At 41.0% G+C, this 17,847-nt stretch overlaps 1 protein-coding gene across 7 annotated transcripts in view; it reads left to right on the forward strand.

Moving 5' to 3' along the window:
- hnf1ba (HNF1 homeobox Ba) overlaps positions 1-14,458 on the forward strand; it is a 119,375-nt gene extending 104,917 nt beyond the window's left edge. For all 7 annotated transcript variants that reach the window (XM_052035437.1, XM_052035433.1, XM_052035432.1 and 4 more), the window contains one exon: positions 12,054-14,458. In XM_052035437.1, the coding sequence (XP_051891397.1) occupies positions 12,054-12,074 (21 nt within the window). In that variant the 3' untranslated portion in view covers positions 12,075-14,458. The remainder of the gene's footprint in view (positions 1-12,053) is intronic.
- Positions 14,459-17,847: the final 3,389 nt, after the last annotated feature.

A 17,847-nucleotide genomic window follows, 5' to 3' on the forward strand; every position in this document is an offset into this window, starting at 1 on the left:
TAGGTGTGAAGTTAGTGGGTGAAGGTTCCAAGACAGAAAATGGTCCGTAACCACGATCTGCATCTCCTCGTTGCCTCTGCCCATAACCACGATCTGCATCTCCCCATTACCAGTCACTTCAACTCCCCCTCTCGCACTATCACTGATATATCAGTCCTCGGCCTCCTCCACTGCCAGGAGAATTCCAAGCGCAAACTGGAGGAACAGCTCCTCATTTTCCGTCTTGGAACCTTGCAGCCTAACGGCATGAACATTGAATTCTCCCACTTTAAGTAATCCCCACACCCCCCTCCCCCCAACCATGTCTCTTCTTTTCTTCCCTTTCCTAGTCTATCTCTCTTTTTTCTACCCCCCCTTTTTTACCCCTTACCTTTGACCCATCCTCCAGTGGATCTGCCTCCCCTCCTCCCCCGCACCTGCCCATCACTATCTCTTACCTGCATCTACCTATCACCACCTTGTGCCCACCCCGCCTCCCCTCTTTTGTCCACCTATCACTGCTCTGCCTTTCCCTCCTATATATTGGGCTTCCCCTTCTCCTATCTTCAGTCCTAAAGAAGGGTCCTGACCTGAAATGTTGACCGCCTGCTTTTCTCCACGGATGCTGCCTGGCCTGCTGAGTTCCTCCAGCGTCACTGTGTTTTTCAAACTTTCCTCATCTCTCCTCTAACCCTTCTAACAATTACTTTAAGTTCTTGCAACCAGATTTCTGATCTCTCTGCTAAAGGAAGTAGGTCCTCACTATTTACTCTAATATATTTCATATTCCTCAGTTAAGTTTCCCCTCAGCCTCCCTTGTTCCAAAGAAAACAGCTCTCTTTTCTCGTAGCCACATTATCCCTGTCCAGGCAACACCCCATAAATCTCCTCTACACCCTCTCCAGTGCTCTTATATTTTGTCTTGGCTAATGAAGGAAAGCATTTTGAATGTCTTCTTAACCACCTTATTGACCTGTCCTGCAATGTTTAAGAATCAGTGGACATATGCTCCAAAGTCCATCTGTTCCTCTACATCATTCAACATTCTCCCATTTACTGTATATTCCCTTGCCTTGTTATATTTCTCCAAATGTATTACCCGACACTTCTCTGGATTAAATTCCTTTTGCCAAGTTTCTGCCCAGCTGACAAGACCACTAATATCTTCCTGCAGTCTAAAGCTTTCCTCCTCATTGTGAGCCACTTGGATCATTTTTGAATCCTCTGCAAACTTCTTTATCATATCCCAATATAAATGATCACTATATATTACAAAATGCAAGGGGAGTACGAAGACTTGTACAACTTTAGTGGTAGGAACCGCCCAGTCACAAAAACAATAATCCCATCAACCATTACCTTCTGTTGCCTGACACCAGGCCAATCTTGGATCCAATTTTGGATCGCATGAACTTTTACTTTCTTGATTTCTCCACCATGAGACACCTTGTCAAAAGCCATGCTAACCTCCAGGTGGACTACATCAACTGCACTGGCCTTACTGAGTTGCAAATCCATGTTGACTGTACCTAAGTGAACATTTGCAGTCCTCCAATTCTCAGGCATTGCTCCTGTAGCCAGAGTGGATTGAATAATTAAAGTCAGAGCCTCCTTAATTTCCTCCCTTGCTTCTTTTAAAAACCTGAGTTAAATTTCATTTGAGCCTTACTAATATCCTCTGCCTCCTCACACACGTTACCTTTATAGTCATAGGCCTTATTCTCTTCTTGGTTATCCTCTTGCTCTTTATATACTTATTAAACATCTGGGGATTTCCACTGATTTTATTTGGCAGTCTCAAAGTAAAAACTTAGACCAGTAGTAGGTAGTGCTGCTGCAACACAGCTCCAGCAGTCCAGGTTTGATCCTGATATCCAATGATGCCTGTGTGGAGTTTGCACGTTTCCTCCCACATTCCAAAATGTGCTGGTAGGTTAACTGGCTTTCTTTGTGAAAAAATGTTATAGTTTCATGGATGGCAGGATAATCAGAGGAGAGTTGACAGGCGTGTAAGAGGGAATAAGTTACGTGGGGGAATGGGATTGATGGGAATGCTCTGAGAGCCACAAAGACTCCAGAGGCCAAATGGCAGCCTCCTACATCACAAGGAAACCTGAGATTGTTTTTCATATCCTCTCTTTGCTTTCCACATTTCCCCTTTAATTGCACTCCTACACACTTTCTGCTTGTATTAGGCTCTCAGCGTCCGACATGAAATTCCTTTTCTTGCCTTATCTTACCCTCTATACAGCTTGTCATCCAAGGGGCTCCAGATTTGGCAACCCCCATCCTTTTTTTGTGGGAACATGTTTACTCTCAATCCATTGAATCTCTTTAAATACCTCTCGTTGTATTGATTTACCTTCAAGAAGTTGTTTCCATTTTTACCAGATCAGTTCTCAGTCTAGCAAAACTTTCCTTCCCTCATTTTGGAACCTTTATTTCTCTTTTATCTTTGTCCTTATCAACAATGTTACATCTAATTGAATTATGATCACTGGCACCAAAGTGCTCTCCCACTGATATCCCCACACCATCATTGCCTAAAGCTAAACCCAGAATTGCTCCACAGCTTCTGCACCTGCCCAGCTCCCATTATCCCCTGGGCCTCACTGCAGCAACCGCCCTGCATGGCGAGTGGGGCATGAGCAGTGACTAGGCCCCAGGTGAGGCACCCTAAGGACTGGACTGGACCGTCCACTGAAGTTCAGATACCTCGTGGTGTCAAAGGCGTTTCCCACTGTCTCTGGGTGTCTCCAATAATCAGGGACGCTTAGAAACAGTTGAAGCGCATTTAATCAATTAAAAAAATTATTTTTTAATAATTAACCATAAAAATTAAACTATTTTTAAAATTGTTAAACTACTGAAGAATAATTAGAACAAATAGAAGCAGAAACAAAGCATAAGAGCCAGGGGTAGGCCATTCAACCCTTCATACCTTCTCTGTCATTCATTAAAATCGTGGCTGATCTATCTTAATCCCGTTCTCTTCTCATACCCTTTAATGCTTTTTGTGTCTAGAAACTATCTATCTTTTTCTTAAGGGGTTCAGCAGCTTGGGTTCCACATCCCTCCGAGGAATTCCCATCCTCTGAGTGAAGGCATTTCTCCTTTCTCAGTCCTGTATCCTGAGACTGGGATCCCTGTTTCTACGCACCACCCTCTCTCCCCAGCTGGGGAAAATGTCTTTTGAGTCCTGTCAGAATTTTATACATTTCAATTAGGTCTGCTCTCATTCTTCTAAACTCTGGTACACAAGTCAAGTTGACCCAATCTGTCCTCCAGCCCCACCCTCCCAGGAAGCAGCCAGGAAGAACTCTTGTGGCACCCCTTTATGGCAAGTATGTCCTTTCTTGGGTACGGCACATAGTACTCAAGGTGTGGCCTCACCAATGCACACACAGTTGTAAAATCTCTTGCAACAAAGGGCAACATACCATTTGCCTTCTTTATTGCTCGATGCATTTGCATGTTTGCTTTCAGTGACTTTTGTTCAAGGACACCTTGTTCCTTAGCACATCAACATTTCCCAATCTATCACCATTCAAATAATAGTCTGCTTTTCTGATTTTCCTACCCAAGTGGAGAGCCTCACATGTATCCACATTATACTGCATTTGTTATGTATCTACCCATTCACTCAAGCTAAATCACCTTGAAGCCTCTTTGCATCCTCCTCATAACTCACAGTCCTACCGAGTTTCATGTTGAAGGCAAACATAGAAATATTACATTGGTTTTTGGTTATTGGTTTTCCCTCTCATTAATTTCTTACAGAAACCTCCTGTAGGCTTACTTTCTTAATGGTTGGCAAATCCATTCAAATAAATGGAGCTGCACTTGATATAGCAGCCATGGCTGCCTAACGCTAAGGTGAAGCTCACATCTCAATCAGTGCAATCAGGAAGAAATGCTGGACTCCAGCACGATCAGTACTTCCTCACTGCAATACACAGGCATGGAGTTCATTGAAACGCTGACCTGTAAGAAGGACGTAGCTGGCAGTTCCCTTACAAATTGCTGGCCAAAGAAAGGGCTGCCTCAATACGTTTCAATTCACACCAAAGTGCCGTGTCTTTGCCAGCAAACAAATAGCTTGTCCAAAATGCATTGAAACTGTTAGAAGCAAGTCAAGCTTTCATTTCTAGATGTTTGCTTTGCACAACATTGTATTTCATGTACTTCCATCTATTTAATACTTTACCAAGTCATTGAAATAGCTTACACAATGAAATGTGGTGACTTACTGCAGGTAAGTGAATTAGATCCAATTTCATGCTTATTTAAAAGTACAATCATACTATTTCTTCTGTGTTAAGAATATAAATTCACCACCTCATCTCTATACAGACACTTGAATCTAGTTACATAACCAATTTATTTTTATTTCCATAAGATGACTAAGAGTTAATATAGATCAAATAAAAATTAAATTTCAATGCTAGTTGAGGTTCTGACATACAAATCTCAATCAGTTGAGCAGTCGAGCAGAGCAATACTCCTAAGCAAGCGAGATTTCCTTTGAAAATCACTATTAATCAATATGCTAACAGTTCAACCTGAAACTGACTTGATTAGTAATGCCTTCATACTCCAATAGCCTCAGATGAGTTCCTTGTTAGAGCCAGCCTTCACAGTGTCCCTTATCAAAATATTAGTTTAATGTACATCTTGATAATTACCAGCCTTTCCATCAGGGATTATAGTCACTCTTCCTTGAAGGATAGCTAAGTGGAACTAATGCAAATGTTTGTGCATGAGATGACACATAAGTAAACATAATTTCTTTTAACAAGCGAATTTCACTTATTATCTCTTCTGATAAAGAAGGGTACAGTATGTATGCACCTTGCTTTTGAAGCAAGGTGCATCTAATATTAAGGCTCTGGTTAACGGTTCAAACACCATGGAAAGGGAAGGGATTTGGGGATATAGTAGTAAACAGGAAAGAAAGGCACCATTTCTCACTCAGTGAATAATGAAAATGAGGAATAAGTTATCAGAGAAGGCTACCGAAACCTGAAATTGGTTAATGGCAGCAGGATGAAGACAAAGATTGCAATAAAGCGGCAGACTGTTTGACCTTAGTTCCTTTTTCATTAGGAAATCAGTGTGCATGAGATGACACATTTTTAAGAAGGATATCCTCGTCAATGGATAGCTGTTGCTATAACTGGGGAAGATTTTCCAACAAGTTTGCTACAGTAGATCAGTTACAGATATAGGCGGAGAAATGGCAGATGGAGTTTAATTCGGGCAAGTGTGGTGTTGCTCTTTGGGAGGTCAAATGTAAGGGAAAAGGATACAGTTAATGGCAGGCCCCTTAACAACGTTGACATACAGAGGGATTTTGGGGTTCAACTCCATAGCTCCCTGAAAGTGGCAACACAAGTAGAATGGTAAAGAAGCACTTGCCTTCATCAGTTGGGCATTGAGTATAAGAGTCAGGAGGTCACCTTGCAGATGTATAAAACTTTGGTTCATGTTGCAGCTATATAGCACTTTGGTTCAGCTGAAATTGAAGTATTGTGTGCAGTTCTGGTCGCCCCATTACAGGAAGGATGTGGAGGCTTAGGAGAGTGTGCATAGGAGGTTCACCAGGTTGCTGCCCGGATTAGAGGGTATTAGCAATAAGAGGAGGCTGGTCAAACAGATTGTTTTCTCTGGAGCATCGGAAGCTGTGGGGAGACCTGAAAGAGGTTTATAAAATTTTGAGTGGCAGAATATTTTTCCCAGGGTAGAAATGTCAAATGCTAGAGGGCATAGCTTTGTGAGAGGGGGAAATTTTAAAGGAGATGTGTGGGGCAAGTTTTTTACGCAGAGAGTGGTGGGTGCCTGGAATGGGCTGCCAGGGGCAGTGGTGGAAACAGATATGGTCGTGACGTTAAGAGACTTTTTGATATTCAGGGAATGGAGGGATATGGATCAAGTTCAGGCAGAAGGGATTAATTTAATTTGGCATCATGTTCGGCAAAGACATTGTGGGATAAAGGGCTTGTTCCCGTGCTGTACGGTAATATGTTCTATGTTCTGAGTTGCATCTTAATCTATTAGATGCAGAGTAAACTGGGAAGGGATTCACTAGCAGCCCAATCTGTGCTACCCCATATCCATTTTCAAGTCCACCCTCTTTCCCCACCCAATTAGTTTCTCCTCCTGAAAGTAATTGATATGGCAGTGGTTGTTGGTCTAACAAGCTCGGGCGGGCTGAAATTCCAACCTCCTGCAGGAGTTCCAGTCTCTTAAAGGGCTCTTTATGGGAGATATCAGTAAGTAGAAGCAGCTCACACCAGAACACATGGGCACGGTGTTTAGGGGACCGAGTTTGCCCCCTGTCAATTTCCATTACTGGAAGCTCAGCTGCAGATTTGAAAGACGTACAAACAGGATCCTCACTCCCAACAGCCAAAAGCCCCCAAAACCAGAAGATTTGGTCAGTAAGTTGTGGAAATCATGTATCTTTTGGACTTCCTTTTGACAATTTGGCAGCATTCTTCAGACCAATGGGTTAGAATCAGAACATCAAAGACATTTATGACATGAAAGCCATTTGGCCCAAGATCTCCATTCTAACCATAAAAAAAGCTATGATTTCCTTGCACCAAATTATGTTACTGAAGGAAGGTGGACAACTGAAACCCTGTAGATCTCAGCTCATCAAACGTGTTTCTAAATCTAATGACAACTTCAGCCTCAAACACCTTTCCAGACCCCTAACACTGGTGTAAAGTCATTTTTCCTCATCCAACAGCCCTATCCCACATTTGCTCCCCAATACCTTAAATCTCTGCCCTCTGGTTAGTGACATCTCCACCAAGGTAAATAAGTCCTTTGTCAAGCTTATTATTATTTAATGCATGTCTTGGTGTTTTCATGGAGGTTTGGGAGGGCGTCATTGTGCTGGGTTTGAGAGGTGCCACTTCCCTCACTTGAACTCCAGCAGAAAATCCAGGGGCTATGCAAAGAGATATGGAGACCCTGTGCGTGAAGTCTCCACCCACTTTTTTCTGACCATTGCATCTGGGTATAGGCCTAGACAATGGTCATATGGCCACATTATGTCTATGTTTAAACCAACCAATGTGTTACTGTCATTCTTAGTTTTTAATTTTTCCAAGATCTGTCCCAGGTGTTGAAATAACATCATCAGATATTAGTTACAAACACATTTTTTGTCCACTATTTTATGGAGGCTTTGTACTTTCCAAAATGTGTAAACACAGAATGGAGAAAGGATTATCAAGTGGAGGTGTATCTGGGAAAGGGTGAATGCTTTATGAAGAGTGAAGGCAAGAACTAGCCAGCCACTGCCTATTCTCCTTCCTTGGGGGTTTGAAAGAGATAAGTGGAGTAGTACTAGCAGCTGCTCAGTTGAAAATGAGGGACAGACTCCTGGATTTGTACTCCCTGGGAAGACACTGGGTCACATGAGTCATTCTACAGTCCATGTGACTTGGTGCCATGATATCAATCTTCATTTCACAGAGTTACTGAAGGAAGGCTGATATTGAAAGCAAACAGCACACCCTGTGCATATTATAGAGAAATTGCAAGTAATGGGTACATATTATATAGAGATAGGATAGGTTGGAAATGTGTAGAATAGCATGCTTTAGATTCTTTACTTACTACAACACAGAATGAGGCCATTTGGCCCATCATATCCATACCAACTCCCAACAGAGCAATAGAAGGATCACATAACACATACAAAGAACATATTGTATAATAACAGTATAATCTGAACAAATTATGCCATCCATTCTAAATGAAAATTTGGATGTAAGGAAAAGGAAATGTATGTGGTTATATGTCAGGAAAGATCATATCTTATATACTCTACTAGAGAAAGGGTTCCCAGTATGTGTGAGGAAGGAGATCATGTACATGGGGAGCAGGATGTTCTGATGTATTAGAGAGAACTTCATACTCTGAGTGTACATTAAAGCTATGACACAATCTTAGGTAATTTTGGAAATCCCTTATGCCGTGAAGGTTATGTTGATTTTTGAATGCTCTCTAATCTTCTCCTAAATACATAAATGCAGATAGAACTTGTAGGGTACATTCCATGCTGCTATACCCTTGGGGGTGTGGGGTGAGAAACCAGACTCTAGGGTTACAACTCAGTCTTCATCCCAGGCTCCCTTTGCATGTGCATGTGCAACAGTGCAAAGTGCCAAACCATTGACCTGGCTATTTATTGTATTGGCATTTGGGGTAAATCATTCTGGAGTCACTCCAGATACATATGTAAATATGCTGCAATAAATCTTTTCCCTCAATGTTTCTAATCACATATTGTCAAATAGGACAAATTTACCCAAGTAGGACAACTGATAGGACATTCATAGGATTGTCTTAGTTTAAGGACTATTGTTGCCACTTTAAAGGATCAGTAATGTTTGTACTGCCAATGCCTGTGTCACAGGGGTCTGGTCTTAATGACATCCCCTGGCGTCTTCTTATCTTTAGGTTATTATGTTTGCTGTTCCAATAAATTAGTCCGTCCCTAAAAGCTATCTTTGGCACCACCCTTCCCTGTTGAAAGAAGATCAACCACATCATATCTTTATCATTCCCTCACGCAGGACACCACACACCAACTTGTTGTCGTGAAGTCGATAATTAAAAGAGGCTATCATTAATCATACAGTGATTCTGCTGCAATGCAAGAAATTATTGCCCAGCTTATTTAATAACCATTCTGGGGATTGGGGGCAGGGAGTGTGGTGGAGGGGAAAGAAAGGATTTCTTTCAAGAGCTACATTTTTGTATTTTGTATTCTGCTGTGTGTTCAATCTCCCTGAAGACTAGTCTGTTTCCCTGATGACATCATGGTCAGCGTTGGACTCATTGGACATGCTTAGTTATTTACAAAGGGCACTGGAACATTGCAAGAAAGTATTGACTTTTCATACCGCTGTCTGATTTTTTTTTCCTAATTTACAAAGATGCTTTGAATAGACAAACAGTGAAAAGTTGTTCACATTAGTTGGTGAATCGCTAACTAGAGCTAGTAAACTCAAGATCATTGGCAGAAGAATACAAAGGCCAAATTTAAAAGACATTTTTTCCATGCTGAAGGTTTGTGAATATTTGACTGCAATTTGGATAGAGACCATAAAATAATTTAAATAGGAGTTGGATAAGTGTTTGAAAAGAAAGATTAAAATGAAACATGAAGAATATGGCCATATTGTAGACCATTCCAGTTGAAGAAGTAACATCAGCGCAGATGTTGTGAGCCGACTTTACATTCACCACCTCTGTTGGATGAAGTGCAGCACCAGGGAACAGGCCAGTCCCACAACAAGGATGCAGAGATGATCCAGCCAGTAGAAGTTTTACAGTAATTCAGGCGCATAGTTGGCCATAAAATCAAGGAAACTATCTGCTCTAAAAATAGTATTTAGTTTACTTTAAAGAGGTAAGTATGTGCAAAGCATGTATGTAAAAAGACCCATAGATTCTCGACAGTGAGTGACAAAACATATTGGTACAGCTGGGTCTCCCAGCCTCGGAGATACTTAACAGGTGTTAAAAAAGTTACAATGAAAATGCACCTTTCTCTGCCTCACCTGTCACAACTGGTAATACCTGATCTCAGGCTTGCACAGCACTCACTCTACTGTCAAATGTTGGATAGAAACATCTTAGAAAAAAATTCTTTTAAGTCAAACAATTGTTGACGGCATATGATATAATGGACCTGAAAAGTGATCGGTTGCAGCCAGTTATATCTGAAGTGACCCTGCTGCAATGCAACCCCAAATACCACTCTTGGTCTGACACTGGGTTCACCTGGCTTCAGCCCTAAAAGAGTGCGGCAATGAATTTTGTTGTGAAGAGTTGTTCATGCAACAGGGAAAAAAATTGGAGCTGGAGCACAAATGGGTATGGAGCCAGTTCAGAAATATTAAAATGTGTTCAATTAACTCAGTACTTGCATTGGTTGCGGCTCTGATTAACAGTAGCACTCTTGCCCCTGAGTCAAGAGGTTGTGGATTTAAGTCCAATTCCAGAAACGTCAGCTGAAAGTTCTAGGCTAATTCTCCAGTGCGACGTTATCTGATGTGTCGGCTGAGATGTTAAAGTGAGTTCTTGTTTCCTCCCACATGTAACATTTCACTATTTCAAAGAAGAGTGAAAAATTTCCCAGTGTCCTGGTCTACATTTATCTCTCTCCCTCAATCAGTTTCACTAAAATAGATTATCTGGTCATTATCACATTGCACTCACATCATAGAATCATAGTCACACAGCACAGGAACAGGCCCTTCAGCCCATCACGCTTGAGGGGCTGTCTGACCTGTTCCGGTCCTTTTTCCTTGTGCTCTTTATCCCACATCACTTGATTCCCTTAGTGTCCAGAAAGCTACCCATCCCAGCCTTGAATACACTCAATGTCTGACCATTCACATCCTTCTGAGATAGGAAACTCTGAAAATTAACAACCCTCTGAGTAAAGTAATTTCTCCATTTCTCTGCCCAAAATAGTCAATCTTTTCTGGGGTCTGTTTCCAGTGCTTTTGGATTCTCCACCCCAAGAAAACAGCATCTCAGTATCTACCTTGTCAGTTCTTTACAGAACCTTATTTGTTTCCTTATGTGATTGTGGACCAACCTTACATAATCTCTCCTCATTTGTCACCCCCTAATCACAGGAACCGTTGTTGTGTATCTGTGCCATGCCAACTCCAAGGGACATATGTCCTTCCTTGAGTATGAAGACCAGGACTGTTTCAGTACTCCAGGTGTGGTCTCACCATACAATTGGAGAAAGCATCCCTTACCCTTTAACTCCAACCCTCTTGAACTAAAGGCCTTCTAGACTCCTGTTAATTCTCGGTGAAGCAGCACCATCAGACCAACATGTGCTAGTTTCTTACCACCTAAAAAAGGATTCCACTTTTCCATTCTTCCTTCCAAAGGGAACAGTCTTAGGTTTTATCAGATTACAAAACATCTGCTGCCTTTGTGCCTGCTCATCCTGTCTTTATCCCTTTGTGTCCTCTTCTAAGCTGACTTTCACACCAGGCTCTGTTTCATCAACAAATGGATATGTTACACTCTGTCATTTTGTCTTAGTCCTTTGCAGTTACCCTGTGACTCCTGGAAGCAGAGAGGAGGCAGAGGTTTTCACTTGAAGGAAAGGAGGGAGGGAGGGAGTGGGCAGCCGGAGACAGACTTGCTCTAGTCACTGTGTGTACTGATGCTGTAACTGGAATTGTGGTGATTTCCATCAGCAAAAGCCTTTTGATTGTGTTTGTTGCCCAGAGTAAATCCTTACTGTCTTTAGCTAAAGCTTTCTGCTATGGGCGGGACAGTGATCAGCTGGGACTGTTCAACCTCATAGTGTTGAGGGGGTGATTAATAAAACATATGGGATCTTGAGATTCCTCAATAGGATCATAGAGTACAAAAGCATGGAAGGTACGTCAAACCTGTACAAAACACTGGTTAAGCAGCAACTTGATTATTGCATCCAATTCTAGTCACACTTTAGGCAGAGTGTAAAGTTCCTGACACAGTGCAGAAGACATTCCTTGCACAAGGGATTGGAGCTATAAGGGTGGAGTGGAGAAGCTGCCATTGTTCTGGAATAAAGAAGGTTGAGAAGAGATTTGATGGAGGACTACAACACCGTGACAAGTTTAGATAGGTTTGATCAAGGAAAGCTGTTCCCATTAGCGGATGGTTTAAGTACCGGATTTAAAATTGTGGGGAAAATATGCATGGAAGTTGTGAGAAAAAACATCTTTATATGGAGAGTGGTTGTAATCTGGAAGGATGGTGGAAACAGAATTTATCAGTCTTCATAAGGAAATTGGATGGGCTTTCAGAGACTTGAAAGAAATTAATTTGCAAGTCTATAGGGAGAGAAGACTGATGTTTTAGCTCTACTAGGAGCTAGCTTGGACCCAATGGACCAAAAGACCTTCCTCTGTGCTGTAATAATTCTGTGAACCTATGATTCCATGAGACACTGCTGTTGCGTGCTGATCAATAGTTGCTGTTTGTTTTAGCAGTAGTCACTCATGCTTCTGTTTTTCTTTTGTCCTCCTCAGTGTCCTCTACAAGCCTGGTGATGCTCCAAACCCTTCCAGCCTGCTAATCAGAGAAAGCAACGTTCAAAAAACAAAATGGTTTTCATAACAGCTCTCTGGTATCTACAGAGACCAGGGAAAACTCACTGAGCCAACCAGTAGATGGTATGATTTCATGGAGCACACCAAGCCTGGCCTCGTCTGTGACTAATTCCTTAGCACATTGACAGAGAACAAGGTGACATAAACTATAGCCTGAAATTCTTGCTAGGACAATATACTCCCACAGACCAAAAGCATCCTGTTTCAGATCACGCTATGGTTTGCACAGGTCTAATGTAAGAACAAAAGTAATGAAAGAGTTTTAAAGAATTAGATTTATCTTTTTCAAACTCAAAAAAAATCTTTGCAGAGAAATATCCTTTTATCTGTTACTGGAAGTTTGTAAGACACCTGTACAGTTAAATCAAACTGTGAACATTAAATGAAGACAGATCACAGTAAAGTACTAAAGAAGGAAGCCTTAGGAAGTGAGCACAGGAATCTTGATTGTTCTGATTAAATGGAGTTTCCAAGATTGCCGACACCTTGTATTAGGAAAGCTGGATCGACTCAATGGATTTCAAATGTGCGAACTGTATAGTCCCTTCTAAAGTTGTGAAGAAAAAGATTGATGTTCCTGGGAGCACAGTTCAACATAATACCCATGTCTCATTATGGTAGCAACGAATTGACTAAAAGAGGAACACATTTGATCAGTGTTGAACTTCACTTTTGAAACTGATACACCTTTACAGAGATGGAAAACTGTTGAGGATTTGCAATGAAAGCAATCAATAGAGATTGTAGCTTCATCCAGAAGCCCTGAAGGCTTGATTATTCCAGATTACATACAATCATAAAGGGCTACTGTTTCCAATCTTAATACATGTGGATTTTGGATGGGAAGATGAAAATTGTTCAGGGCAATGCCGGAAAGCATAGATTTCTTTACCTAGAAGCCAGTCCCTGCCTGTGTGATATGTAGTACCAGCCATCTCTTCCAGTGGTTTAGATTCACCAGTGGCTGTAAATTGGTAGAGAATGTAGTTGGGCTGCTCCTATCTACAGTGTTACTCTTGAACATATCATTCCCGCAATAATGCTCCATGTGTGCTTGTATTCTCTTGTTTTCACTCCCAACATCAGCCAGCATGAAGTCCATCCCAGAAACTGTTGGAGGAGGGCAGTTCTTTTACCTGTCTGTGCTCCCAAAGCCATTAAATGCATTTTAATGTGACATTTACAGGGCATACTTTGGTGGGAATCAAACTCATTTGACTTTACCTTTCAGAAATGATTCAAGATTCATTCAACTATTTTTTCCCCAATAACATAGCAGGTGTTAAATATAATTGCCCAGCTCATACTTAGATCGATTTCAGCAGCTGTAGAATGGCTGTCAGGTGAATCAATGCAGCGGCTGATCCTTGGATTCAGATCTGGCAGAAGCTGGTGGTGTAGAAGTTGGAGCCTATCTGAAATAGGATTTCATTTCACTCTATGAAATAATTAGTAGTGTTAAATTTGCAATATAGTGGCATTTGGGTGTTGTACTTCATTCCAAGATTTGTTTCAATGGGCTTCAATGGAAGTGGAGTGTAAAATGCAAATGGTTCCCTCTTCAGTGCTACTGAATGGAAGGCTGACTTCTTTTGATTCCTACTTCTTCCAGCCACATTCAACTTGAACACTGTACAAAGAAGATTGTTCAGAATTGTTAATGTATAATTTTCTCACAAATACACAAGCAATATACAAGTGAGACTGAAACCTTCCCCAGCAAGGAATCTAGAAATCATTGCCTGGTATCCTTCCATCTTTTCAGTTCCCCAGTATGCACAACCAGTCACATCAACCAGCTTTGTTGAGCGATACTGGCTCTTTGGGTGTGATGGCCGATGAGGAAAGATCCCATGCTATTGACCAGAGAAGTTGACACCTCCTGTTGTCTGAATGTATGAGTGAAGAGTGATACTTCACAAGTCACCCATCTGTAGCCTTGACTTACAGCTGAACAGGATTACGAGGTAGAGATATATAAAAATTGGCTTGGGGGAGGTAAGATTAATTGTTTAAAAAAAATTGAAGTGATATTAGAGCTCAGGGTGATAACTTTCCTAATCAGAAGGTCTTGACTTAGTCCCAAAGCAATTTGTCACTCAGCTACCCTGTCTTATTGGGGTAAATGTCACCAATGCTGACAGATATTGCTGGTTTGTTGGAAAAGTTGCAGTACAATGCTCAGTCCTTAAGGAAGCAGAAGACAGGCATTAACGACTTGACTGATTTGATGATTACCAATTAACATTGTATTAATTAGTTTCTCATTGGATAATAGATTGTTAGAAGACCAGAATATTTCACAACCACCCCCCCCACCCCCCTCATCAATGGTAATGGAAAGGCATGAAATGGTAAAACTACTGAGAAGACATGGGATAAAGAATTGTCTTTTAAAAAAAACCTGTTTGAAAAGGCACACTCTCTCAATCTGCTTCTTACTGTCAATACTCATTAATTTCTGAAAACTATTGCGTGATACCATTTCCACAGAGATTAAAATTGCACAGTAAGGGCTGTAACAGCTTGGGACAGTGGAGCGCTGAGTGAAACATTTGTTCTAAAAATCAAACGATTTTAAGTGCCTTGATGAGGACAAATGTAAAAGTTTATGTAAATAAGAACACAATCTTTTTCTCATCGTGAAACTGAATGGAGCGCATCCTCCAATCTCGTTTTGGGTCATAGTGGCAATGATAAGCGACAGCTGACAGCTTGAAGGATAAAATGAAGGGGAGTGTTGGCAGTTTCCAACACTAGGCCAATGATGTAACAAGAACAGAGATATGAGGCAGTTGTGTCAAGCTCAAGGACCTGTAGCTCTATAAGACAATGAAACTATCTCAATGAACCACTGGACAGAAATCTGTCTTTGCTCACCAGCACTATACACGCGCAAGATGATTAGCCGCTGGTTGTCCTCACCTCCGCACATTTAGTTCCATTGAAGTCAATGGGCAGAAGTGAGTATAACTGGAGGTTGATGTTGTCACCGTAGTTAGTATTGACAACTGGAAACAAATTTCTCCCCATTTTTAACATAAGGAATAGGAACAGCCATGCACCCCTCAAACCTACTCTGCTTTCAGTAAGGTCATGGCTGATCTGATCTTGACTGAAGTTCCACTTTCCTGTCTGTTCCTTTGAACCATTGATCCCCCATCATTCAAATATCTGTCTGTCGCCACCTTGAATATATTCAATGACTCCTCCTCTACAGCTCTGCGACATAGAGAATTGCAAAGACTCTCAGTCCTCTCAGAGAAGAATTTCTTCCTCATCTCCATCTCAATTTCAGATCCCTTATTCTGAAACTGCACTGCTGCTTCCGGATTCCTTCATAAGAAAAACATCTTCTCAGCATCCACTCTGTGAAATCTTCTCAGCATCCACTCTGTGAAACCTTCTCAGCATCCACTCTGTGAAACCCCCTCAAAATCTTATAGGTTTCAATAAGATCACCTCTCACTCTTCCAAACTCCAGTGAATGACGGTCCAGGCCAGTATGTCATTGTTTGGTCCATATGTTTATATCTATCTTTGTGCTGAGGTGACGTGACTATTCTGCACATTACTGCTTCCTACCCCAGCCCTTGCCCTCCACCCTCCAACCAGCATGTGCACCTAATATCAACTGCATTTCCTTTGGTTGTCAAGAAACAAGCTCACTCCATTGTGGTGTGTGAGACTGAAGAAAAACTGTGTTCCACACCCAAACATAAGTGCGTGGGCAGTTGCACCAGGAAGCAGTCTTAGACTGAGGAATGATGACAAATAAAGTTATTAATGACTTCTGGATCGTAATGCACAACTAGTTTCTATCAGTTTGGCTTGCATATGCATTACCTTGACTGTAAATGGCTGAATTGGACATGAGGTTCCTAGTTCAGAGGGACACCAATTAGGTGCAAACATAAGGCACTGCTGACAAATAATAATGGACTGATGATTTTGGGGAGCATCCATGCCTTTTGGGCCCTATAGTCTGTGATTCTGCACAGTTATTGCAGGTTGAATAAATCAGATTCAAATTTAACTGCAAAAAAGTTTTGATTCTCCACAATTTCCACAACAGTGTTTTGTGATCATATATTGTGCCCATTTTCCATAGAGATCAGTGGCATTGCATACCTCTTGAAAATAATGGATTTACTGGACAGCAGTCATTTAAATAACATGACTGAAAAGATTAGCTTCTGCAGACTGGAACTGAAGAGATACAACTTCCCAGTGTCCACTTAGGTTAAATATAACTAGCTAACCAAATATATTACCCAGATCGTGTAATTTTATTTGCAGAAGGGGGGGGAGGATTTAATTCATTTCACGATCGTTGTCTGTACTCTTCACATTCATAAACAATCTACGCAGTATTTCAAAGTGATTTAAATACTTTATAAATATAGACATTTCATTCATCTTCACTTTGAAATGCATTGAAAAATAATAATGATCCTTTGGCAATGGTTTGAGTTAGTTTGCTCCACAGTATGGCCCTTGAAATTCTCAAGTCATCTGTACATTTTAATATCTTCATCTTGGTTGAGAAGTAGAATCATGCCAGAGGAAAAAAAAACATACTTGCACTTCCTAAAGTTATCAAGAGAAGTTCTTTTGTGCATCCAATGCTCTTGTGTTCATAATATGTTCCCATTGACAATCAATTACACCCAATGATGTGTCACGTTATGCTGCAGTTCATCAGGTTGAACATTGTTAGGAGGACCCTGCATCTTTAGAGCACCTTTCACAATATCAGATGTCCTAAAATACTTCACAGCCAATGAAGTACATTTGGGGTGCAATCACTGTTTTCGGGTAGGCAACTTTGACACCTATTCTGTGTACAGCTGGGTCCCATGGAAACAGTGACCAAATGGCCTGTTCAGTCTTGTTTTTCTGGACACTGTGTTGATGTAAATGCCACCACTCGTCATGTCATTTAACTAGTTTCATCCTGTAGTCTAAGATGTCCTCTGAATTCCTCAACAGATTTCATATTGCCACACTTTGATAGTTGTTATTCTCTGCCTTGCTTTATTTTTATGCAGTGAGCAGATAGTCCCCAACAAATTTACAATTAGTTTGACTAATTTTTTTTTAACAATTAACATTATTGTTCCACAACATTTAGACTTTGTTTACATCAGCTCTACCTTACATGACCAAATATGAATTCACCTTATTAAAACGAATTCCATAAATTTATACAAAACATAATTTCTTCAGTCGTGGATTGCAGGTTTAAATTGTAAACGACTGTCTCTGTAGATGACTACAAACACAGGATGAGAATGCTGAGGGACTAAAATTGAAGGTTTTATTACAGAGAGGAAGAACAGTAGGTTTGCAATTAATCTTTACTTGTCCTGACCACCCTCAAATGTTTGCAATCATGGCACCAAATATTGATGTGGATTAATTCACAGCAACAAAATTTTACGTTTTCCCATTTGCCCTCTTTTTCTTCCCACCTCTCTTTATTCTCCCACTTTCTCCTCAATTTTTTCTCATTCTCTCTGTCCTGTTCCTTTCTTTCTCACATTTTCTGTCTCATTCTTCCCTTCGATCTCCTCCTCTTTCCATCTCCCCTCTTGCAATCTGTTCTTCTTTCTCTCTGGATCTGTCTTCTCCCTCTTGACTTCACTGCATTTGACGTAACAGTGTTACTTAACTTTCCAGATATTTAGATAAAGGTGTATAATTGCTGAAA

This window comes from Pristis pectinata, chromosome 21 (genome assembly GCF_009764475.1).
Source record: "Pristis pectinata isolate sPriPec2 chromosome 21, sPriPec2.1.pri, whole genome shotgun sequence".
NCBI lineage: Eukaryota > Metazoa > Chordata > Chondrichthyes > Rhinopristiformes > Pristidae > Pristis > Pristis pectinata.